This window comes from Dermacentor variabilis, chromosome 1, assembly GCF_050947875.1.
Source record: "Dermacentor variabilis isolate Ectoservices chromosome 1, ASM5094787v1, whole genome shotgun sequence".
Classification (NCBI taxonomy): domain Eukaryota; kingdom Metazoa; phylum Arthropoda; class Arachnida; order Ixodida; family Ixodidae; genus Dermacentor; species Dermacentor variabilis.
The window spans coordinates 267,538,374-267,564,997 of NC_134568.1; the positions used below are offsets into that span (position 1 = coordinate 267,538,374).

A 26,624-nucleotide genomic window follows, 5' to 3' on the forward strand; every position below is an offset into this window, starting at 1 on the left:
ATAAACCAACAAGCCGCCTAAAGTAAACCGGCATCGCGCGGCCAGCGTCGGGCGACCAACCACCCCCCTCTCACGGGTGAGGGGAACTGCATTTGGCTTCGAACGCCTCAAGGCAACGATGAAACAACACGGAAATCACGATAGTGGACGAGCTCCGCTAGGACGTCTACAAGACTAATTTGGGCCAAAGTTCCGGGATTTACGTATGCAAAGTGGCTGCGAGGAGCTTTCCCGACGAAGACCGGTATGAGAACGTAGGTAACGCGGAAAGCGTTCGCGCGCAGCCATGATCGGCAAAAGGGAAGAATGAATCGCCGAAGAACACAAATGTTGGCCGAACGTGCGCGACGCTTTCGCCGTGCTTATTTATTTTTTTCGCAGATGGGGAAGGGGCAAGCTAAGCGCCGGCCATGGCGAATTACGCGGCATTAGCGTCCCCTCTTCACAAAACAGGGCAAAAGAGGCCTCGCAGTCACCAAGCCCACTTCGTGATAGTACGGATTAGTCACGTCAAAGGTGCCCTCTGCAAATCGGTGTAGTGCCTAGAGTCGGGCGCGCTTACCGCTGCAGACCCTGGCATGGGTCCCTGCACCAGAAAACAAAGCCTGGCTGCGTGTAGATCCCGCTCCACGGCTGTCGACACGGCGGCAGCTGCAGCAGGCTCATCACACTTTTCGCACCGCTGGCGGCACTGTAAGCAACTCTCGACCAGCGCGCTATCGGAGCGGCTGCCGGTGGCACACTGCCGCGCCCGGTCCAGATTGCAACATCATGGCCAGCGTCTTTTCCCGCTGACCGCGGATAGGTGGTGTGCGCAGCGACGCCAATGGCGATCTGACGATAAGGAACCATTCGAAACTGCCGCCAGACGAGGCTTCGCTGATCGCGGATTTCACAGCAAGGGGTGCAATATACACCTGCCACATCTTCACAGATACTCTTATGCACGGTGCTCGACAACGCCAGGCTGGACCCGCACTGACGCTCCGAAGAGAACGAACACACCAAGCTAGTTGAGCGTCACCAGAGTCACTTCTATGTACGTTTGCCGCATGCTAAAGGACGTTCGAGCACGTGACAACTTCAGGACGGCACCACCATAGTTCAGTCCGGCCGCATTGGAATGCGGCCAGGATCGACCTCGTTCGTGCTAAGCAGCGATGCCATAGCCATGGAGCTACCGCGGCGGGTTACTTATCCTAAAAGAGCCAAAAACAGGTATTTGCAGTCTTTGGCTTAGTGATATTACTGGGACACAACGGCCTAAATAAAAAATGTTTTGAAACACGTGACGAGACAGATCTCGGCGTAAAAATCTGAAAATGAGCTATTAACCTTTAGTTTATCTTGCCAAATTAAAATTGTTCTGAAACAATACTGTAAGCTCGCTGAGCACTTCTCTGTAGTGTGATCACTAGAGTGTCAGCAGACCAGTAATGGCAAATGTGCTAACCAGCGCTGTATCTTCCCGTGCCAACAACGCCGAATTACACCGCCAAGCGAGCGGAGAAAACCTTACGTTATAAACAAAATTTCTTAGCGAGTTACCCTCGCTTTTCCGTATCTAGTATTTGAATTTCTAGCCTTTTTCATGGGCCGATCCCGAATTATATAGTGCAGTTAAATAAAAAAAAAAGCAGGAAGAAAACATTCCGAGGCTCCTCCTACTCCCCTCACGCGAGGAGTGACGCGATACAGTAGAGAGTTTTAGTTTAGGGGACGCAAGCGGCTTGCGTACGCAAGAACTAGGGGCCACGGTACAACCCAAGGAAGGAGTAGACGTCGGCACTGGCGTAATTGTGTTGCTGCCAAAAATTTACACCCGCAGCAAAGTAAAATACACTTGGTTACTGCAATATTAGCCTGTCTTTGTCTGTGTGAGCTTTGCGCCACCAGGTGCTGCACCATGCAGGACGCTCCCGTTCATGGCTCCGCCCTAACGCCCCAGCCTGCGTTTACCCGAATACCGGACACTCTAAACCTCTCTATTAACTGCTTTTAATGAGAATAGTTTTATGTGCTTTACTTCATATGCTTGATTTCATGTTTTAAAAAATGATAACGCAGCAAAGATCAGACGTTGAGGGCGCTGCGAGCGCATGCGACCTCACTGCGGCTTGCGTCACTGCGGCCGTTAATCTATAACGTGTTTCTGCTTGCGTACGCAAACGCACCCAAGCGCTAGGGGCCCCAACGCCTTGCGTCCCCTAAACTAAAACTCTCTAGTGACTCAACCATTTCAACTTTCAGCTCGCTCAGGAAGACATCTTTGATTAGTGATTTCGCGCCAGATAATTCACTGCTCATTTAGGAACATAGACTGGGCACCGGCGTGCTAGAATGCAAAAGTGCATGCGCTACAGCTTGGCCGGGCGCATCCGGCTTTGCGTGCGCGCATCCGGCTTTACGCCCGAAACGTTGATAGGGGCGCGCTTTTGTTATCGTTCAAAATGCCCTACCACTTTCGTGGCCTCCCTACCAGACGGTGTCGACATATATTAGTTGCAATATATTAGTTGCACACTCAAACTGCCGCAGAACTTGCTGACAGTGCTATGTTCCCCGTATCGGCCATTCTTTACGCACGACCACTTCACACTGCTCTCAAAAAAAGGCGTTTGTGCGCGAGCACGCAACTAACGCTAAACTTCATGCCGGTGCGCGCAGCTAGCCCCGAGGATGACCTCACCAAGATTAATCGAAAACAGAACCTCGCGCAGAGCGCCTAGGTGTTGCTGCGGCGATCGCAAGAAACGGTACGTGTGCAAACTTCGAAATAATTTTGATCGGACATTGACCTCAATATCGCTGGACGCCACAAGCACGACGGCAACCGACGCATCGTAACGGCGAACAAAACGCGTCATTCAAGCCGCCACGTCTGTTGATAACTGAGATAGCTACTGCAGATGCAATGTACTATTCTTGAAAAGCATGGTCGTCATTATCCGCCGTGCTTCAAAGCTTCTAGCGAGAAACGCAAACTTGCGTAAAACGCAGTTATGAAACGCGACGTGCAGCGGTAGTTTTTTACAAGTAAAAATTTTCCTGGCCCTTGGCAGCTACACTGAAATGTTTGCGTTGCGGAACACATGTGTTAAATACAACCGTATTTAATATTTACACAGTCCTGCAGGTCGCGAATCGGAGTTTCGCGGAAATATTAGTGTTTGAAGATATCACTTGCTCCCTAGTTGAAGAAAATTAATGCGAGTTGCGCCAAAGGTACTGCACGTGCATGTTCGCCACCGTAATTTGGAGAGCAACTAATACACGGCCACAGAATGGCAAGCGAGAGGCTCGAGTACTGCCGAGTTTTCGACGCGTTCACACAGTGTGAAATTCTTATGTTCGTTGCTGAAGAGGAAGCTTTAGCTGGGGGCCAACTCCGATGCCGATCCGACTATACATGCCTGCGACGTGCGCTAGAAACCCGCTGTCCTTTCCTTTCCCTCCTTTCCACTTGGTATTGCCACCAGCGTCCCTTGCGGTGGACGCTTCCGACACACCGGCCACTACGCAGCCGGTAGAACTCGAGCAGACGACCGCACGTTATTATCTATGCGTAAGCCCACAAAATTCATGCTAGTTCCTCGATCACTCAGCTTACCGTACGTTTTGCTCAGTAATGCGCCATTGCAGCATGCCACAATGTTCGCACAGACAAAGACATACTCGGATGTGCCTTTCCATGAGATAACTTCCGACAACAGCTTGCGTAACTAGCGGCTAAGACAATTTCGAGTAGGGATTAAGGGCCATCAAGTTACCCTGTAGTGCTCCGTAGTGTGCAGTCAGCACATCCACACTGTACTCAGATTATTTTTTTGCATTCCGCCTAATTAGATAATTCCTGTTAATGAATTGACTTATCACATATGATTTGATGAAAATTGTGAAGGAGGTAATTGCAGAGCAACATGAACTCCCGATACAGCTTTCTGTTGCTTAACACGTGCTACATAAGTATTTTTCCAAGCGTGAAAGAAGCCCGCAAATACACGCAAAATTGCCGCGCGAGTGGACGCTCGAGGCACTTTGCGTGTATTCGTGGGCCTTGTATCACGCTCGAAAAAACGTCTTGAGGAATATAAGGCTGTATCGGGAGTTTTTCACGTTGGTCTACGATTTTCTGAATCACACTTTTCATCTAACTATAATATTTCAGAAGTTAATCATAAATTAATTATTAATTAATTATTAATTAATTAATTAAGACTAACTACACAGTAAAAAAGTTTACGCCCTTTGGGGGTGTATATCTGCCACACAACAATAATTGTCATCTGCCTTGCTTGCGTTTCCTTTCTTGAAAACGCCGCGAGCGCTACTTTCCTGTCGGCAATATATATATGTCATGCTAATAACGCGCATGCCGTTCGCTACTGGGAAGTACCGGGCTCGCAGCGTTAAAGAAAGGAAAGGCGGACAAGACAGATGACGTTTATTGTGGCAAGATACGACTCAAAGGGTGTAAACATTTCCGAGAGTGTATATAATCAGGCGGAATGAAAAAATCTGAATATCTCCAAGCGACGGCAAACATTACCTTGGTTCTGTCCAGCTACGTGGCATTTGCATATTTTTAATGTTATAACTTCTCTGCCTGCCGAATCATCGGCGTATCAATGGGAAGCTGCCGTCGTTTGAACTCCTCTCTTACACTCTAAAACAAAATTACACCCTTTCGGTCATATCTTGCCACACAACAATAAACGTCATCTGTCTTGTCCGAGTTTCCTTTCTTTAACGCTGGGAGCCTGGTACTTCTCAGTAACGAACGGTATAATCGTTACCAGTATGACATAGCATTCCCGACCGGAAAGTAGCGGGCGCGGCGTTTTCAAGAAAGGAAACGCAAGCAAGACAGATGACGATTATCGTTGTGTGGCAAATATACACCCCAAAGGGCATACATTTGTGTAAGAATGCATGCACTCTTGAGCAAAATTACACCCTTTTGCCACACAGCGATAATCATCTGTCTTGTCCGCATTTTCTTTCTCTAACGCGGCGAGCCTGGTACTTCCCAGCAACGAACGGCATGCGCGTTATCAACATGACATAGCATTCCCCACAGGAAAGTAGCGGGCGCGGCGTTTTCAAGAAAGGAAACGCAAGCAAGGCAGATGACTTGTTGTTGTGGGACAAATATACACCCCAAAAGGTGCAACCGTTTTAAGAGTGTAAGAGTGTAGCAGTGGCGCAACTAACGTAGCGCTGTCTCGAGCACACATTTTTGGTTCTCGCTATTGACAAAAAAAAAAAAAAACCATGTACATCAATAAAAGAGCACAGAAGAATTCTGCTTGCCGAATTATTAGCAAAGCTTTAAAAAGTGGCCGCTGTTGGAACTTCTGCTGGAGACGCCACTTACAATGGGGTCTGACCCGCTGTTTGAACTGCCCGCAACCGCCGCTAAATTGAGTGCAAATAACTTTTGCCGTCTGCTGTCGCAATTCTGTGACAACGCTATAGTGTTCTAGAATACTCTAAGACACGCCGTAGCATGGTCACCTAGCGCCTGGTGAGGGTTGTCGCTAGCCTCAATATCCTGACTCTAACCCTGAGTGGCGCCTACAGTGTTTGCTAGTGGCGGCTCTATAGATGACAGTTTTGCGTAGTTTTGCGGTCATCCAGCAGGTATAGAGTTTCCTACAACATACTGGAGGGAACTCTCGCGCTGAAGTCGGTGACCCACCATGGGAATGATGGGAAGCACATGAATCTGTTTGATGTTCGGGCTTGTGGACTGAGACGCTCTTGTGGCTTTGTTTATTACGCTTTATATGTCTTCGTTGTCGTAAACTTGAGAGCAATCTATACTTTTCTAAATGCAGAAGACACTGCGAACATGCTCAATAGCTACTAATTGCAACGCTTGAGCTTGTCGAGGTGGCCAAATCGAAACGCGCCAAGCGTCTCAAGGCACTGACATGCCCGCGATAAATTCATAAGGGCGTTTCACATCACTCGTCGATGCATGCGTCCGTCGCTTAAAGGGACACTAAAAGCAAATAACAAGTCGACGTGGACTGCTTAAACACCGTTCCAGAAACCTCGCACCGCTTGTTTCATGCCAAGACTTAATTTACGAGAAAATTGCATCCGAAGGGCCCGAATACCTTTATCGAAATTCAAATCTCCCGCCACCCAACCGGGGGCGTGGTGACGTTGCATACGTCATCACTACCCTTTGCTGCCATCGGTGAGTAAAACGGCGCCCGACAGACAGCGGTACCGAGCCAAGACAGAGCGGCGAATTCGCCGCTGCAGCTGCTTTTTCGTAAAGTGGCGTAGACCATTCGGGCATCCCGCGACAACACATGGAGGTTGAATTCTCCGCTACTTGCAGTTTGTGCGAGTTTCCCGAGCCAACAAAACCAGCGCAGCCCTACGGGATAACTACTAGAACGCGAAAGCGTGGGCGGCGCGGAGTCAAGCGAAAACGAAACCTTTGGACCGCCGGCGTCGTGGTCAGGGATATTTCAATGAGTTCTCTAAAAGTGAAATATAACTGGACAAACAGCATTTTGTTTCGTCTTATAATACAAGGATGATTTGCGCAATGAGTGCTGAGTACTAGTGACAGAATTTAACTGAGGAGTGCTTTCGTCATCAGGCAAAAGTACTCGAATGTCCCAGGGGAGTCTCTAATCATGTCCTGCATTTACCTCAATTTATCGATTATTAAGCCTCTGTTCACGATAATATTGACGCCTTAAGAGATTCTCGAGCACTAAATCTATCACTTTAGCTTGACTTAATATTTGCCTTTAGTGTCCCTTTAAGAGGAAGCTTTAGTTCGGGCCCAAGTCCGACGCAGCCTATTCAAATACACGTAAAACGCAGAAGCGCATTTCTGAGATAACCCCTGGACCGATTCTAATGAAAGTTGTTGCATTCGGAAGCGAAAGTTAACTTACATTGAATGCTGGAAGCGACATTTCGATTTAAGGCCTGAATTTTGTTAGAAATATTTTTAAAATTTCGAAAGTTCGGAAAAAAATACAAGCACGAAGTTTACAAACTGATAGCTCTGCATCAAGAGCAGATATCGCGGTTTTTATAAACGGCATCCATTAAATTATTCAAAGTGGACAAATATGAATCTTACGTGAATTCGTTACGTTGTGTACAAGGGTTCTGCAACAGCTGTACTTCCATATAACTTAATTTTTTTTAGATTCATACGTAACATATCAATTTTGTCCGCTTTCGGTGTACTATTAAATGCGATTGACAGAATTGTGACATTTTTCATTGCTGAGTTAGAGTTGTAAACTTGATAGTTTTGTTTTCTGAAGATTTGCGATCTTTGCCAATGCTTAAGAAAAATTGACCGAAATAAAAAATTCGAAGCAACAATCCCTGGAATTTAATTTTTTTCTTTGAAATGCAACAAACCTAATTAATTTTGGTGCAGTGGTTGCCGAGAAAAACGAATTCTCCTTTTACTTGTATTTAGACAGGAGCACCCGAGCTAAAGCTTCCTCTTAATGGTTTCAATGTCAGGTTTCTGTGGTAGAGGTACTGTGTTCGAATCCTGCCATCGAACAATTTTATATAATGTTTATATAATTATTTATTACGCTGTAAATTGTTGCAAATGACAAGTTTGCAAGGCCACAAAGCTGTTCGAAGCCAAAAGGACGAAGTTCAGGCAAATCCATGTACTTCCCATAATTCCCAAGCTGGTTCAACCGCTACCATTGCAGCTCCCGCAGAGACTAGCGCCATAGTTCCCTCTAGTAATCATTGTGCGAAACTATGCCGGCAGGCACAGAAATATACACTGGCAACTCCAGGATCCGTTACTTGCGCTGCCAACACTGTCCAAATTAACAAAGATGGCTACGGCATCCAGGTTCACGGTGGCTCTTTCGCTTGGCGCTAAGCTCACGCGTTTCTCGTTCGTGGCGTCGGAACGAGGTGTTTCGCCGAAGCCGAAAGGGTCCCTGCTGCCGATTACCTTATTTTAATCGGTATCAAGGATTTCAGCGACGTAACCTCGCAAATCGTTGCGCTGTGCGTGCCAATGTCCGGCCTGCCCAGCGAGCTGCTTCGTTTTTTTTATTTATTGCGATAGCAATGATATGGACACTCCAGGCGCATTTTCCCCACGAACATTTAAGTTTCGTCAAATCAGCTGCTGAGCACCTTAAATTGCGGTACGTATTTTCTTGCTAATTTTTGTCCCGCTGCCTTGCTAGGATACCTAGAAAGAGACGAGATGTTTTGTTGGACAGAGTTTTGACGTTTCTTCGCTTAGTAAAAGGCTATCCTGTGCGTCTTTCATTTTGAGAGAAAGAAATAGCGTCAGACTGCACTCTAAACGCCGAAGTCGTCGCCTTCTACAGCGAAGCTGTTAAGGGCTACTCTCCCCACTATCGTGTCCGCGTGTAGAAAAAAAAATAATCCCGAAGATAGTGCAATGCCGGGCCGACCCGCGGCGGAGATGCTTCCGTTGCTTCCATAACAAGTCGCCCATTTTTCACTTTTGATTTAGCCATGACGCAGGAGTTAAGAAGTCCCCATACGTGGGCCGATTCCGAAGATATACAATACCCGGCCGACCCGCGGCGGAAGTGAAGCACGCGTCAAACATTCCTCATACGTGGGCCTATGCCGAAGATAGTGCAATGCCGGGCCGACCCGCAGAGGAGGTGCAGTTCAACATTAAGGGGCCCACATAGCTTCGCTGGTCATCCTTCTTCACAAAATGAAGGGCACCGAGGTTTTTTTTTTTTTTTCGATTTACGTGTACTCGTTCGTAAGGTTCTGTGGTGCGACGTCGTTACGTTGTTGAGGCGCGCCTGTTGAGTTCTCGCCGGTCTGCTGAGAGGCCGACGACAGCGTCGACTGGGACCGTCGAAGCACCGCGCAGACGTCGGCGACGACGGCGAGCGCTCCCGGAGACGAAGTCCAAAACCACGTCAGCCGGGGCGGCCCGCGCATGCATCCGTCGCGCTTGGCGCAACTTTCACGCGAAAACAGTGAAAGTTAAACAATGGGCCGGCACGGCCTTAAATATGTTCGGGCTCCCCGGCTCGGCAGTGCATTCTTGGGTACAAAAAGGGACAATATGTTTGTCCCACGGGAAAGCAGTCGCTGCAGACTGGACGCTCGCTTAATCGCCTGCACATGTTCGCGGGGGCGAAAGGCGTCACTGTTTCCCAGAAGAGGTGCCCAAAAGCGACGTATCACAGTCGGATGGGTGGCGTGGTTGACCGCACACGTTTGAACGGCGAAAGATTTCCTCGTTTCCCTGAAACAGTGGTGGCACAACCATCTGGGCGCAGGTCCTGGCGCAGGCAAAAAGCCAATTTGGCGCAGCAGCAAGTACTTTTGGCGAGGTGCCCAATGCACGTGTGCTTACCATATACAATGCAAGCTTTAACTGGCATAGCCAATACCTTGTGGAGTATAGAGTTTGCGTGATGCTTACCCTGCAAGTGCAGTCAGGAAAGTACGCTCCTCCACATCGCGACGCACAAACGGCGCTGCGGCCGGGTTCGTCGACATATACGGCGCAGAGAAGGCACCACAGAAAGATCGTCAACAAACGCGGGTTTATTAACCTAGGACGCAACGCAGTGCAACAGTCATGGCTAGTGGGCAAAGGCTCACCGAGCAAGACCGATTGAGTAAGCGCGCCTGCACTGAACATGCCACGCACATTAGACAGTTTTCGAACAGGAGCCCCACTATATATATATATATATATATATATATATATATATATATATATATATATATATATATATATATACACAGCGTCAGCGTCACTGCACATGCTGCGCAAGACTCAAATAGGGTTTTGCATTTGCGTCGGCGACGCTCTTTCACCGAAATAGCGACCCAAACTCGACGCAAAAGTTTTGCGTCAATGAACATGGCGGCACCCAACGAAGTGTCGGTTCTCGCCGTGGCCTGTGTACCACATTCGACCTCATTCGCTAATACCATTCTGAACTGTGCAGCACGTGCGACTGTGATCGCAGCGGCTCTTTTGCAAAGCCCAGTTACAACCTATAAACATAAAAATAGCTTACCTCTGATACTAGAATGTGACATACTCTGGCAAACTCTGCGGTACCACGATGGTTCGATGAACGCCGAATAAACGCGTAAGCAAAACGGTACAGCGGCACTAAATTATACGTCCGTCAGAGAAAAATGCGCGAATGACGAACCGAACAATACTGACGGGCCCAGAGAGTTTCTCAGTATTGGGGGCGAGCTCCATCACTGGAAAAGCTGACACCACCGTCGGCGTGACGTGCAAATGAGGGATCACGTGGACCCAGCGGCCGCGTCGGCTGCTTCGGAAGCGCCGAGCGAACTAAAAGTTCCACCTGCGCTGCGGTTCTGGTTAAGTGGTGAAGTTTTCCCGCCTTGGGGTATCTGTGTGACATCATTTGAAAGCACTATAATAGGTAGTGGCTGCTTTTGGAGGCGTGCAGCACGGTAGGCTACTGCTTGGTGCCGCATAGCCGGACGTACGCAACGGAGCCCGGTGTCAGCCTTGTTCACACGTAGCCGCAGGGCAAGGAGCTCCGTGAAGGTTGGCTCGCGAAACTTAGAACCGGCGAACAGCCATCGGCTACAACTCGGGTATGCAGCAAGCACAGACGCGAGGAAGATTTCTGCTACGGCATCGGGACTGCGATGTTCGGTGAGTAGCCGAAAACGCGCACTGAGACGCTCACCCGCGCCCGCTGCCCGGCAAATGTCATGACGCTTTATTTGGTCTATGAACTTGATGCTAGATTCTGGCAAGTTCACTGGAATGAATAGGGAGTGGTAAGAAGCACATTAAAATAAAAGGCATGGCATATGGTCATGTTTGTGTTATGAATTAATGTACTGGATTACGAAAAAGAAGCAGGAGAAAATCGCACGCTGAGAAAACCGATAAACATACAGTGCGACGCAACTGGTCTCTATAACGAAATCATTTTTGAACAGCTCTGATAGCGTCCACGCAACAATGGTTGCTTGTGTACTGTCAAATGCCCTTATTCTGCGGTCTAAAGCTCACGGCACGGTGCGCGAACATCCATGCAGACGCGCAGTCGGTCGCTGCGAACCCGTGCGATCGCTGCATTGAGGTTTCATTCTGTTATGCTCCATTCTGTTACACAGACAGCCCACTATAAGAATATATTTCACATAGTTTGCTCTCAGCTTTTGCCTACCGTTCACGCAAGAAGCCGGTTCGGGAGACTTCATCGCGGCGACCGCGCACAGTGGCGTTCACTGTACACATTCGGTAAAGAGATTCAGTTTGCCCAAGATTATTATTTTCACAGTAAAAGATTTCCCTCGTTTTGAGAGTACTTACAAAAATCTCCAGTAGTGCTGCCGCGTGGTGTTTTTATTGAGCGCCGTAACCAAACCCACGAGGAGCGCGCCGCGTTATCCCTCATACTACGAAGGGGGGGGGGGGGGGGCGCTTCCGACAGATGGCGACTCCGTAAGTCCTTGCCGACAATAGAGAGTTTTAGCAGTGCCGTATTACGGTACGGTATTACCGTTCCGCACCAACCTACCGCGATGAGCGAAAACGTTTTAGCTGCGTGTGCCGCTCGATGCGTACGGTAATGTGATAATGATGATAGTTGCGAACATTGAGGCCTTGCAGAATACAATAACTATGTGCTGAGCGCGAAATATTCATTTTGGTAAATACTAGAAAGGTTTAGCTTGTCCACACCCACATTATTCTTTACGGAAGTTCCGGGTTATGGCAAGCGTAGACGCCAGTCACAAGGCCGGTAGCGACCTCTTGTGACACTTTGTCCTGCAACACGTGAAACATATTTTTGTTACATAGGTGTTTTTGCCTAAGCAACATATAAAAAAAGGGGTGTTTGTTGTCAGTTGCACCGCTGCCGGCACTTTACACCAGTAGACGAGTAGAATATAGTTAGTTAAGGCTATATAAATTCGGCGTCCCCTCTAAGTAAACTCTGCGTCACTAGATGGCGCCACCAACCTGAAGTGCTTTTTTTTTATGCCACTTTTTATTTTCAGTTGTTTCTTTTAGATTATTTTCGTTTTTTAATATTCTTTTTCTTCTCATTCGGCCAGAGTATACTAAACGCTTGTCAGAAGGGTACGGCCACAAGTTCAGTTCAGCCGAAGTTTCCTCCCGGTTAGAAGGGCTGTCTTGCTGCTACTTCGTCGTGTCGCAGCAGGTAAATTAATGTTAACTCGTGCCTTGGTCATATCATCGTGAAAAACGCACACGAGACTTGACCATGCACGGCGTGGTCTCTGTAGCCGACATCAGCTTCTCACTGTTTTGGCTTGGCGCAGCTCGGCTCGCAACACACGGTGCCAGCCGAGCCTTAGCGACTCCTTACCGTCTAGTATGCCCTACGGAAAGTCATTCCGTACGGTAAAGTTCGCGCATGCGCAGTCCTCGACCGGTATGGTATTACGCACTTACCGTACCGTATATCGTACTTTCCGTAGCACCACTAAAGGACCCTAATACTGAGTGTACTATAATACGGTTGAGCGGGACGAGCGGCCGGAGCAGCGCATGCTTTGCAGTGAGGCGCCCGACGACGAAAAATACTGTGGCGGTGCTGCGATCGAAGTGGAATTTGCCGCATCAAGGTCGGTAACTGCTGGTGATTCTGCCCGTCGGGGCCGTTCGTGTCGTTTCGCGCGCTGTTGCTTGCAATCAGACCACTCAAATTATGTTCATAATTACACATGGCGTGTATTTATGTCTTAAGAATAAATTCCTTTCTGTGGCTTTACGCCGCGCGGTGACTGCGCGTCCATTGCGACCGCAGCTAGCGTTGGCTTTCATTCTGCTATGTTATTGTAGTTGCTTTGGAGGACAATTATTTTGCTTGTTCTACAAGCAGCACGTGTCTGTCGTGTGTATCCTTGCGCATAAAGATGATTATATGAAAGTTATTCATAGGGCCAATGTAAAAAGGCAACCGATATTTCGCGCGCTGAACGGTGCATGGTTTATTGAAAACTTTGGACTCGATCTGCGCAAGTCGCGTCGTGAATATCGTTGCCGCGAACGCAATTTCGGAGGTTTGCAGTTAAGCCGAACGTTTAATTACGACCACAATTTGGCCGCTAAGATTGACTAAATACGAAACTTTGCATCCTTGGCTTGCGTTCTGCGGCGCCAAGCGCCTGATTTTGTGTGGTGAGGCCAGGCAGAAAGTAGTGCAGCCTGAGTGACAATTAGTTGCCATTCGATATTTGTCACTAATAAGTTTCATGAAAACAAGCAGGTGGTTTGTCGGTGTGCCGCACTATCATCCCGGTAACCGGGCGTAGTGCAGGTGTTCAATAGATTTATTACGTCACACGCACGGCGGTCGCCTATTAATCGACACAGACGTACAAATACGGAGCAAAATCGTGTACTAAAATGTATAACGAAACAAACAAGCTACACTCTGAGCAGGCTGTACGACTTTATTCATTCAGCGCGGCTTTCCTTCCCGACTGCCCCATGAAATGAGCGCCAGTTATAATCATCTCTAGCTGGTCTACATATGCGCAAACGCGTAACGCTTTTATAAAACGTTCGCAATGCATTGTATAGCACAAAACGGTTTTAATTTTCTTGCGGCCTAGTTACAATTATGCCACCAAACACAGCCACACTCCAAAGAGGCCGACGCTGAAACGGATTGCTTACGTTTGGATCGCAGGGCTAAGCGCAACGCATATCTATGGCGGTGTGGTCGCCACTGACGACGCACATCGTTCCACTATTGGCAGCTTCATTCGAAATGAGTGTTTTGGCGCACGTTGGCGCAGCTCGATGGTTTGGCGCAAGATTGCGCAGCACTTCCATCTCTGCATTTAAGTTGTATTATGTGTCCACCACTATTTTAATGTATCAATTTTATATGTTAGTATACTTGTATTTGTTTCTGTAATCCATTGTAAACCATTCTGCTTGAACCACTGTCAATCGCATTATTGAATAAACTATATTCCTTTGAAGCAAGGAACTTTCACACACACTACACACAACCTCAACCGGACACAAACTCGCCAGAAGTTCTGTGATATTCAGAGAAGTGTCTTTAAATGAACCAGTTACATAGTGCCAAAGGTAGTTCCTAGGTTGCAATAAAACTGCATAATTTTCACATTCGGATGGTGCCTCTCCTTAAATGTGCAGAAGTAATATCTGAGGAATCTATGAAGCAAGCATTACAAAATTTAGCTTCTAGTATAGCTATGGTTTCTGCCATGCTAACTGCAATTTTCGCTACTCAAGACAGACACATGTTTTTACCTCATGTACTCTACTGCTACTTCACAATTCACAAGTTACATATAATAAAGAACAAGACAGTTCATGCTACTTCAAGTGTCCCTTTTAACAGTCATACTACTCTGCTCCTTCCTGAACTTAAGCCTGTTTCACATTGTCCAATTTTCCTTGTGATTTTGGATTTGCAACATCTCAGATGTGGCAAATATGCTGTTGGCCCCACCATGTACCTGATTTTTTTTATGTTTGGAGGAGCTGAACTTCCCTCCAAAACTGGGCGTGTGGCGTGGACAAAGAACCAATAACAATACAGATGGGCAGACATGTCACTCTGGCCTGTCAACTTATGTTTTTGTTTTCATTGAATAAGGTGTTCAAACATGAGAAGCATTTCACGAAAGTAGTTTCAAGCATGCTTTACTTTGTTTTCACTGAAGCAGCCTAAGGAATTCTGCATCAACAATAATTCCGACTTAAACCGAAATTCGTCCATGTGAAACGGCAATGCAGTCAGAAGTGTGGAAATTACTGTGTCGAAAAACGCAATGCAATATTACACCCCTATGGAATAAACTTTAGTAACTATTTTGGACTGTTACACTACCATTCTTATGAAACATGGTCACCTAGGCCTCGAAAATAAAAATACATTTTAGGTACACTTGCCTCAATAAATTATGGCATATTACACACTTTACATCTCAGCATTTAAATCAACAATGCTGAATATTTTGCCTCTCTGTCTTGTTGTATTGCTTTTTTTTCAATTGTGCATCCAATGTTCGTGCTGTATCTATTATTTGATGCACATATGTATAACTTAATGTATCACATTCAAACCTTACGTTCGTGCAATGTACTTTTGTTAACTTATCCCTCTGCATTTTCATTATTTATGCACTGATTTTGCACATATTTAACAGTTTCATCAACTGCTGTATTTTGCTCCTGCCTTGCATGCTGGAATATGGGCCTTGTCAAGCCCATTTAGTGGCTTTTTGGTGATGGTACTCAAAATCTTAATCCCTGTTTTCACAATAAAGATTGCTTTATTGAAACAAAAAAGTCGCACTTTTCGCCCGAAAAGCGAAGCATCGATTGCGATAGCAAATTAGTACACAGCTATACGAAGTAGGGGTAGTAGTTTTACCGGCCTTACAAACTTGAAAATATTCGCTTAATAACTGAATTAACAAGCATGGCGTCAGCGCGCACAAGCAAACATGAACACATCACATTAGATGAGCGCGGACACTCGCTGCAAAATGCTGGACGCTGGTGTTAGCAAGCGCGGCAGAAGCAGCGAGCGAAGTGACCTTCGTGCGGTCTATAACTTCAACGCATGAGCGGCGAGAACACAGCGTACACAAGGGTATGAACCGTCTGCAGATCCCTTTTCACGATACGGCGCGCGCGGCCGTGCAAACGACACACCTGTTGGCGGAGTCGAAGCCGCCCCCCTCACCTCGTTCCTCCATATGACGCGCGAGATTGAGCCGCGATCGTCAGTTCTCCTTGCGCCCGGTAGCGAAAGGCGCAGTTGCACGGGTACCAAGGCACAACAGCTGAACTCGCGGACACGCTGTGTGACAGATATCTCTGTCGCATAGAGGACCCGATTGGGCTCGAGTACGAGTACGCGGGCAAGCCTAATCCAGACCCTGATGCCCCTTTCACATTCCACGACCTTAGGGCGGCTTTAGCTAAGATGCGCAGAGGTACGGCTCCGGGCCGCGATCGCACAACAGCGAAACTATTGGCGAATTAAATTTGAATTATGGGGTTTTACGTGCCAAAACCACTTTCTGATTATGAGGCACGCCGTAGTGGAGGACTCCGGAAATTTCGACCACCCGGGGTTCTTTAACGTGCACCTAAATCTAAGAACACGGGTGTTTTCGCATTTCGCCCCCATCGAAATGCGGCCGCCGTGGCCGGGATTCGATCCCGCGACCTCGTGCTCAGCAGCCTAACACCATAGCCACTGAGCAACCACGGCGGGTATTGGCGAATCCCAGACTCGGCCTGCCTTCACTTGCTAGAGTAAATTAAAGGGACCCTGAAACGATTTTGACGATTTTCTACAAACGTACGGAGTCGTTAGAGTAGGTCATTCTGATCATTAATTGACACATCTAAGTGCTTCGCGTAAAGAGTGTAATTTATTATAAGGTTTTAAAAATGCACATCGCTGCCGATCGCAGCACATTGCTTGGCGGAATTTTAAGCCGCCCCTACCCATATGACCGAAATCACCCATATGACGTCAGTGGGGCGAGCTATCGGATTGGCTGACCAGGGCGCGTGATTGATAATTTTTCCAACTTTATGGTAAACAAATGATCTTCGTAATAGTTGGAATGTTAGTTAATTTATTTTTATCAAAAGAAAGTAACATAGAGAGAATGCACAAGAACAATTTTTCCGTACACTTAAGCACTTCCGGCACACAGCAAGTGTCGTCTGCTTGTGTTACAACGTGCTCCGTCTTTGACGAGAGCTCAACCGTCAGTGTCGGTTTGTCTTTTCGCGAGCGCTACGATTCGACTTTGTTGCGTTGTGGACTGCAAACGTAGCGACTGGCAATATGTCAAGCTGCGACATCGTGTCCCTCTGCAAGCCAGTAGACGAGCAGACTGGCTGCAGCGTATCGGACTGCCGCTATCCGATCGTTGCCAGGATTTGTGCGATTGCGGCCGTCACTTTACACTGGAAGATTACTAACGCAATAGCGTTTCGCGAGTCCGGTATTAGGGTAAGCGCAAGGGGACAGGGCCTGGCCGTGTCCGCTTGCGTGTCGTTTCAGAGGATGAATAGAAGCGCAAAGGTGAATGGTCTGCACGGTGCAGCCACCTGGTGGCACAGAGCTCAACCACACACAGTAGCAGTAACAAAATATATTCTTTGCTGCTGGTGTAAATTTTTCGCAGGAGTGTAATCGTTAACACGTTGTTTTTGTAAATGTTTAAAATGTTTTACACTTGGTTAGAGCAGTATTAGCTCTTTCTTTGGCTGGTTAAGCTCTGCGCTACGGGTGGCTAGACCATGGAGACCGATCAGGCAGCTCACGTACGTCTACGCTAAAGTTGCTTCATCAGCTTTAGTTTATGCCTCCACCGTGAAATATTCAGGTAGTGTGTGATTACCGGAATACCAGACACGTTCGGCGCTACAACAGAATGCTCGCAACGCACGCTGCTTCGATAGCTCTCGCTTGGGGTCGACGGCCAAGCGGCTAGCGGAGAGGTATCTCGCGGGCGGGGGTGGGCTCCAAAACAACCGGAAGTGGACGATGTGACGTCGCATCGTGATGCAGAACCAGTGATGGCGGAGCTTAGTCCCGATCGCTCGGCGAACGAGTTGAGGAGGAAAAGCATGGCTAGGGAGGAGGGTAACATGTAATCACTTGTAGTTCCATTAATACGTAACGCTTCACCTAAATTGTGGTGCGAATGTTCTACTTAAGCTGTACCCTACGCGTCTACAAAATTTGTCCGAACCGTTTCAGGGGCCCTTTAATCAGACCTGGGACGGGCGTCCACTCCCCAATTGGAAGACCTCCTTGGTCACCTTCATTCCTAAGCCAGACAAGGCCGTAAATACTGAGAACCTAAGGCCCATCTCACTGACTTCGAGTGCGGCCAAACGTGGAGAAGATGGTTCGGGATTGCCTCTCTCCGTACATGGAGGCTAAGGCCTCTTTGCAGACACTATGTTTGGTTTCTGCCCGCCTATGTCTGCACAGGACGTTCTCCTCCAACTACATCGCGACATAATACGACCCACGGCCATGCACCACAACGACAAGGCCATCCTTGCCCTCGATCTTAAGGGGGCCTTTGACAACGTTCGTCACGGCAGCATCCTGGCAAACCTGAGCACCACGGATAGCGGGCACAAGGCATTCGTCTACGTCAGAGATTTCCTCTCGAAGCGTCAGGCCCTCCTTAAGATCGAGGATGGGGAATATGGCCCATACACCGTGGGCACACGGGGCACTCCCCAAGGAGCGGTCTTGTCGCCACTCTTTTTCAACATTGCCATGACGCAGCTTCCACAACAATTAACCCGGGTGGAAAGCATCCATCACGCACTTTACGCGGATGACATAACAAGTTGGACTACCGAAGGGAGTGTTTTTTTTTATGGGGTTTTACGTGCCAAAACCACTTTCTGATTATGAGGCACGCCGTAGTGGAGGACTCCGGAAATTTCGACCACCTGGGGTTCTTTAACGTGCACCTAAATCTAAGTACATGGGTGTTTTCGCATTTCGCCCCCATCGAAATGCGGCCGCCGTGGCCGGGATTCGATCCCGCGACCTTGTGCGAAGGGAGTGTTGGGGAAATGGAGGACCGCCTCCAGCGGGCCGCTTCCATCGTCGATAGCTATGCTATCCACTGTGGTCTCCAATGCGCTCCTGCGAAATCGGAACTTCTTCGCACCAGAACCAATCCCAAAGACAACACGAGTTTGCGTCTCTTTCTGATGGGAGGTCCTATTAGAGAGGTCGAGGAAATCCGGATCCTGGGTCTGTTCATCCATCACAGACTCAGCCTGGAATCCACTATCGACAAACTCAAACGCGTAGGCGAACAGTGCAGGGACGCGCTTCGGCTCGCCCATGCTTTCGTAACCAGCAGGATCCTATACTCCGTACCCCACCTTCGCACTACAAAGAAACACGATGAACGCATCGACGCCATCATAAGGAAGGTTACAAAGCGAGCTTTGGACCTCCCGGTGGGTACCTGCAACGCTAAGTTGTTGGCTCTAGGTGTGCTTAACTCCTACCAGGAGTGAAGGAGGCCCACCTTGTGAACCAATACACGCGAATCTCGCAGACGGTGTCCGGGCGCCACCTGCTAGACCGCTTGCAGATACAACACGAGTGCATTCCAGAGGAGACATGCAGGCTCCCGGAGCTCTGGCGTCACAAGCTCTGGGTTCCTCCACTCCCGCGCAACATGGACACGCAGATACATGAAGGCGGACGAAAGGCGCGCACTCGGGCCCTCGAACACCAATATGGATTAAAGCAGGGTGTATACTAGGTTGATGTGGCAGGGCCGTCCGTCGCCCACTGGATTCTACACGGCTGCCGTAGTTCACCGGGACCAATGAGTTAACGGACTTTCCTACCGCGCTTTCAACTCTGCGCAGGCCGAGGAGGTTGCTATAGCACTTGCCGCCTCGGACCCGAATTCGAAGGTAATCATCACAGATTCGCGCAGAGCCTGTGAGCACTACCTGGCGGGCGAGGTATCACATTTAGCCTACCGCATTTTAAAGCGAGCCGTGAGGGAATCGGACCCTTCACCCAAACGCATTATTTGGACTCCTGGCCACCAGGGCCTTAGAGGTAACGAGGCTGCGGACGCGGCCGCCCGAGCGCTTACCCACCGGGCACCTCAACCAGACTCTTCCGGCTCAGAGATTAGACAACCGCTTCTGCAGTTCAGGGAAATCGTGGCAGACTATTACGAACGTCATCGGCTTTTCCCCGTCCCTGCTAAGGGCCTGAGTAAGGCCGACGAACGAACCCTGCGGCGCCTGCAGACACAAACACCCTGTTTTGTCCTGCAATAGCGAAACATTTTGACCCAAAAGTTGATGGGCGATGCCCTCACTGTGGGGAAGTATCCGATAACTTTCACATGGTGTGGGCATGTCAGATGAATCCATCCCCCCACTAGAGAGGCATGGGAGGCAGCCCTACTCAATTGCTCGGCGCTGGAGTCTCAAATGGCTTTAGTCCAACGGGTGCGGGTAGCAGCTTCGTCCAGTGGGATCCCAGACTAAAGACTCCACCTATGTAAAGGGCTATTTTTGGCCTGCAAACTCAATTTATAGAATAAAAGTTTTTCATCATCATCATCATCATCATCGTGCGCTTTCATTCGCACATACAGCATACGACGCGCGGCGACGGCGTTATCCCTCTTGGACTTTATACAGAACCTCAAAGCGACGGCAAAAATGTGCCTGGAGTGCCCATATAATTGCTATCGCAATAAAACGAAGTACACTATAAGCTTACAGTGACCGCATGCCGAGCCACTAATGGAAAAATGGTGCAACTTATCTGCCTATCATCATCTAAATGCATCTGAATCAGAAGGAGAATTCAAGCAATGCATGTGAAATCAATGAATAAAGATCTCAATGCAACAAAGGAACATAAGTATGCTCTTCATACTCACACTCAGTGAAAATATACTGAGAAAATATAACTCTTAAGATCCAAATGAGATAATGAACAAAGTAGGCTTAAAATAATGCACCCTCACAGAGTCAATTTTGTCCACACTGGTTAGTGAACTACTTCAATTATTGCTCTAAAGTTGTGTATGTGTACTTGAGTGCTTTCTGTTCTGCAATGCGCATGCAATGTTAACTTACACTAAAGGCAATTGGAGCAGCAGCAGAATATGCTGAAATATATCATTTATTCTCAGTATAAGTGGCTTTTGAATATGGTATTTCTTAGCATATACATGCTCAGAGATTGTATACAGCCTTACGGTATGTGCACATATTCTGTGTGTGTGAATAGTTGCAAATAACTAGAGAAAGTGCATTAAGGAAATATGGAAATGAGACACCCCACTTAACTGTTTCATTACCAGGTCAATAGAAATAGATCAATGTGATTTACAATTCTTCCAAGCGTTGCTAAACATTTCCATTGGAATTCTTACGTTAGCAACAGCATGCACCGTCAGAGATGACGACTGAACTTTAACTATTTGTCAGATGTGACAATTTTTGACAGATTAGGGAGTATGGAAAAAGAAAACTTTGAATGGCGGTATTACGAAAACTAGCCTCCAGTGCTTTTAGTACTTCAATTAAAAGACGCAAAATTTGCACTTTGGTTGACTGGGCAATATAATATTTAAATGACAGTAGCAGTGAAGAAAAAAAGGCCCGCCCCTCTTGTGTTGTCAATTTTCTGATCAGACGCATAGGCTGTTTTAATGACACCTCAAACAATGGTAAGCACTCATGAGTACATAGTGCATATTATTTTGATAATTGTGTTCAGCTAACATCAAATGCATTTATTTTTCCCACCATGGGGTGCTTTTATTCACCAGCGCTTCGACACTATTTGTACAAAGTTTTATGAGCAATCCTTCCTGACGTGTGGTGTTTTCATTCAGACAAGACCACATAGTTAAAATTGAATTATGGGCTTTTATGCGCCAAAACCACGATCTCATTATGAGGCATGCCATAGTGGGGGACTCCGGGAATTTGGGCCATCTGGGGTTCTTTAATGTGCACCTAAATCTAAGTACATGGGTTTTTTCGCATTTTTCTCCCACCGAAATGCTGTTGCCATAGCTGGGACTAGATCCCGCGACGTAATGCTTAGCAGCCCAACACCACAGCCACTAAGCAACCATGGAAGATAAGACCAGGCAGTCGATTTCAGACTGACCTTCAGCTGAACCTTAACTAGCTGTCTAATGTCTTACATATTAGAGCCACCTGTGGAAATGCTCTTATTCATTATTGTAAAGCATTGTACAGGAACTTAAAAGCATGTGGAGGCTCCCGTGCCAGTTGAACACATACTAGAGCAAATCGCTTGCAGAGAAAAGCTGATCAAAGACAATATACAAACATGAAGAGGCTTCTGCATGCTGCCTGAACTGACAGTCATTGCTTCACGGTCCTAAAAAATGCCGTAAAAAAAGATCAGGTGCCTGCTGCAATAAGTAAAAACAAATTCTTCCTTTACAAAAGGCACCTAACCTGTTTTCACATTTGCAAAGTCACTGCTTTCTTGCATAGCATGGGCATCGTATTGGCCATAGTATTGGGCGTCAATACTATGGCTAGTACTGCTGCCAACAACTCTTTGGAACTTTTTTGCATGATCTGACTTGCAAAAGTTGGGAACTAGGAACCAGATGCACATTTCGTATATCTCAGTTTCTAATGTTTACTTGCTCTCAGTACTTATGCTAAATATGGCAAATTCTCACTTTCCTTTGTTTCTTGATGTGCTTCTTTGAAGTTTCACATAGAAATTCTTAAAATTGTCAGAGAAATTATTACTGGTATAATTTCATTCAAAACAGCAGTGATGAGGCTATAATTTTATGTATCATACTAAACTATGAGAGCACTATTTTTTGAAATAAAATGTAAAAACACAAAAGCAGCAAGTTAATGAGGTTTTGTTACTCTGCAAAAAAAGTAAGAATTTGGAAGTATTCACTTACGAAAATACATACAAGTGTTAATAAATCTGCCACAGATTCACAAGTGAATAAGACCATGTTACTGAGTTTGACATGCAAGTGCCCCTACAACTCCAGCAAACCTGTACAGTCAAACGAAGGAAATTATACTAAGGTAATGGAAGCTTTGAAGTATACCAACAATGTTCTGTATATCTTTTTTTTTTTCACACTATACACAGTATGAAAACACGGAGAAGGCAGGAGATTGGAATTCAAGACAATAAGCAAAACGAGAACAAGGTAAAGGCAGGAGCCAACGTTTCAAATGCGGACTTGTCTCTTTCAAGGCAAGATGTACACAGATATACATATACACAGTGTGATAATATATGCCGTCAGCAAAACGGATGTTAATGTAAGCTTCTGCAAATTGCTAACAAATAAAATTGTCACATATTTCATCAACGAAGGAAAATAAAACCAAACTGTCATTCAAAACACAGGTCATACAGACCAGGTCAAGTCAACCAACAATCACAAGATGCACGAGCCCAAAAGTAGAGCCCTCAAATATATAAAAAGCCAGCAGCGAACGACAAGCCTTGCCCTACAAGCCCAAACAGAATTGACCATGGAAGCTAATGTCAAGATGTCAAGAATTTTAAAAGTTTTTAGACATCTAAAGTTTTAGTAAATATCAGAAGCTGCACTAAACCCTGGGTGAAGTTGTTATACCGAAAGCATACCACACATTGAGGTACATGTTCCCTCACGTCTGTGCTAAGCAGAGCTTATCAGTAATTTGCTACAGACATTGAACACAAGCACGAGTGTGTTCAATGTCTGTGTTGTTTCGTTTCCAATACATAATTACAAACATATCACTCAATCCATGCAGATCGCTAATATCATTAACAATACATTTGGCCGACATTTGTTTCCATCATCAGTACATTACTGCAGCAATTAAATTGGTGACGCTTTCCCGTTCGCGAGCTATGTCATGCTTGAAGTTTGGTAATAGGCTAACAGCAACTTGAATATTAACACTGACATGTAAGTGAAGCGTTCAAATTTGTACATCACAGAGGGAGAAAAAAAAGTACTACTGGTTATTCGGCACCTTGTGTAGACAGTTAACATTCATCGGACACAGTCTGCACACCACAAGTGAAAGTACTACATTATTTCTTTCCGACTAAACTGGCGCTCTCAGAATTAGGCCTTAATGAACACGTCGGAACACAGCCGCGTGGCCAGCAGGCAGAAGCTTCGATTGGGCGAAGTAAAAACCTGGGGGGTCAACCAAGGTGTGGCTCGTAAAAAATAGAACCTTAACTAAGTGAGCTGTTGTTAATGACCCTCACCTCTACGCAGCACACGGGCACAAACGGTGAAAAGCAAACGGTGATGCTTGTTTTCAGACGTGAGTTTGGACGCTGACAGGGCTAGCTGATGGCAATATTTGAGAGCGCTCACCGAATCGCACGTGTTTTCACCCCAATCGCGTAGCACCAAGTACTGACGCACAACATGCTCCAACAAAGGCGTGGAGTGCGATCTCACTGCTTAGCATGTGTAATGAGACGGTTGTTAAAGTAATGACGGCAATATCCCACCCTCAGCAATCCTAAACTGTGCGTACACCCGCTTTTCGACAAGCCTCACCATACAGCTATCACGTGATTCACAGCGCGCACCAGCACTGCGAGCAATTAAGGACAGTCAAATCTTCACGTGCAACCATTGCAGGCTTGACAGGTAAGCATACTATATTTACTTCAAAAGTCGCTACTTACCCGAGGATTCCTGGACGAAAGTGCTTCACCTCAGTTCTCCACGGCGTGCCGCCATATTGACTTATCAAGTGTTGGTTCCTATTGAGAGCGTAAGTGCTTGCACGGTTCTCTCTTTTCCGCTTCGTGGGATTGTAGAACTTGTCTGCACCACCTGTCAGTTCGTTCTGTCCGTTGACGCTTTTCTTCACCTCTGTAACGCTTCCGGCTGTACTGTTAATGGGAATATAGTCAGGTGCACGGAGATTCGAGTTGTTGAGATCCATCGTTTCTAAGCCTTGCTGCGTTTCCCAGATGGAGTTCCACAGTCGCAGAGCCGGCCCGTGATGTTCAGGCTGATACCAGCCAATACTAGGATCCATCCACTGGACCAAACACACAGTGCGTACAGAGAGGCCCACCCCGTGCTTCTCGAACACTGATTGCTACGAGAAGAGCGAGGGAGGGAGCGTTTTAAAAAAAAAGGGGGGGGAACTCTGCAGCGGGGGTCCACCGAAGTGCACCAGATAGCCGACACGACCGATACACACGCCGTTTAGAAAGGCAAGAAAGGCAAGCAGCCAAGCCCCCTGGAACGGCGCATGCGTGCGAACGTGCATTCAAGGTACACGCGCCAACTATTCACAACCGAACGTATGCGCGTTATAAAACAATGTTTCGCAAATTAAAATACATTAAATTTCTGCTTAAATAATAAAAAAATGTCAATTCTAATTTATTGGAGTTTTAGTTGGCCGAATTCTTTGTTCAAATGATGTCAACAATGAACTCTAGAAATATATCCTACCTCTATCCGGTTTCTTGCACGTCTCCATAAAAACGTAGTGCCTCAATAAAAGTGACGTTATTGTACAAACCCTTGGGTAATGTCGAAAATGAAGTTTTCCGGTTATTTTGCACATTGATTACAAAATATCTGAGCTAATGTTATACTATGTATCTTCATTTATTTTGCTGTCGGGTGACGGCGTGAGTGCCCATGTGCTGGACTAGTGGCGGAAACGACGGCCACCACTGTTTGTTTTCTCCCGGCAACGTGGTTGAGCAAGTTGAGTAGACCAAGGCTTGTGTTTCACGTGCGTTAAGCCGATCTCTGCCATCCTTGAAAATGCCGAAAATCAAGAGGGAGCGAACGGACAGCACCTACGACGACGATCACTCCACTATGCATGTTTCGAAGAAAGCCAAGAAGATAAAAGTCGAAGATGGTGCTGCTGTGGAAGACGGCATGGACGATTCCGCATTTGCCCACGAAAATGATGGGATGGATTCTTTGACTTACGAAGAAAAGTTGGCTTTCGTCAACCCTATCGCAAAGCCCATGGCCTCGAAAAAGTTCACGAAGAAGTTGTTGAAGTTAATTAAAAAGGCTTCGAAGCACAAAGGTTATCTGTATAGTGGGATTAAAGAAGTGCAAGCCAAGATTCGCAGGGGCGACATTGGTATGTTGGTGTTGGCGGGAGATGTACAGCCAATCGACATATGCAGCCACATTCCCGCCGTCTGTGAAGAGAAAGGCTTGCCGTACATCTGGACGCCGTCTCGACGTGACCTGGCTGCTGCGATGGGAAAGAGGAGAATGGTGCTCATATGTCTCATCAAAGAACACGACGACTACAAGGAGCTGATGGCGGAATGTGCTCAGGTGATTGAGAAGGAGTACACTATGGTGTAGAACTGCGCTAAGAGACCTTAGGGACACACAAAAACTTTTCGTTCACTGCATCTCAACATTTTGTGCGTTTATCCCAAGAATCTGATTGCGCTGGCTGCTGCTCCTGGCTTTGTATTGTCCTTGCTGTATACCATGATGTTATGATGCCATGATGCTGGCGTTTCCATGTTACATTTCGATGTATTCACTTTGTTGTCATGGGTGAAGCATGTGGTTACGGTTATGTTGCGGTGTAGTCGCCACGTCTTATTAATGTAGCACCTGCTTGCCTGCCAGCCAGCATGGTGAAGGCAGTGGTGCCTACCGTAACTAGTGCCTACAATTTCCTGAAATTCGCAGACATATGCAATCATGCTCCACATTACTGAACGCTTAAACCAGTTGTAGTGCTTTTATAGCAGTATGCAGTTTACCAATTGGTGTTGTGTGTTACCTGTACATAAAGCATCCAGAATAAACTAATCCTTGGAAACCTTGGAACACTAACTGCACATGTGTTCTTATTGCAGGCTGGATGTATGTTTTTAATATGGGTAGACATTGTTTCTGTAATTATTCAATCTGTAAAGTTAATGACAGAAATAGACTGCCGATTGACCCAAACAGAGAATCTTGCAATACAGCAAATAAGTTCTTTAGAGTTCTGCGCATCAATTCTGCAGAAACCCATATGGGTTTCC

At 46.9% G+C, this 26,624-nt stretch overlaps 2 protein-coding genes across 4 annotated transcripts in view; one reads left to right on the top strand and one right to left on the bottom strand.

The window, feature by feature from the left end:
- LOC142564268 (terminal nucleotidyltransferase 4B-like) overlaps positions 1-24,832 on the bottom strand; it is a 101,552-nt gene extending 76,720 nt beyond the window's left edge. The window contains exon 1 of one of the 3 annotated variants that reach the window (XM_075675210.1): positions 24,273-24,832. In XM_075675210.1, coding sequence (XP_075531325.1) covers positions 24,273-24,631 — 359 coding nt within the window. In that variant the 5' untranslated portion in view covers positions 24,632-24,832. Of the gene's footprint in view, positions 1-562; positions 777-24,272 lie in introns of those variants that run through there. The other 2 variants (XM_075675218.1, XM_075675226.1) reach the window with 2 other exon arrangements.
- A 293-nt stretch (positions 24,833-25,125) lies between these two features.
- NHP2 (NHP2 ribonucleoprotein) lies at positions 25,126-26,424 on the top strand. The gene has a single exon (XM_075675306.1). The coding sequence runs from the start codon at positions 25,378-25,380 to the stop codon at positions 25,942-25,944; it is 567 nt and encodes a 188-aa protein (XP_075531421.1). The 5' UTR covers positions 25,126-25,377; the 3' UTR covers positions 25,945-26,424.
- The last annotated feature ends 200 nt before the right edge of the window (positions 26,425-26,624 follow it).

What these genes read in the sequence shown, in the direction of transcription:
- NHP2 (XM_075675306.1), top strand. Translation starts at nt 25,378, where the DNA reads ATGCCGAAAATCAAGAGGGAGCGAACGGACAGCACCTACGACGACGAT.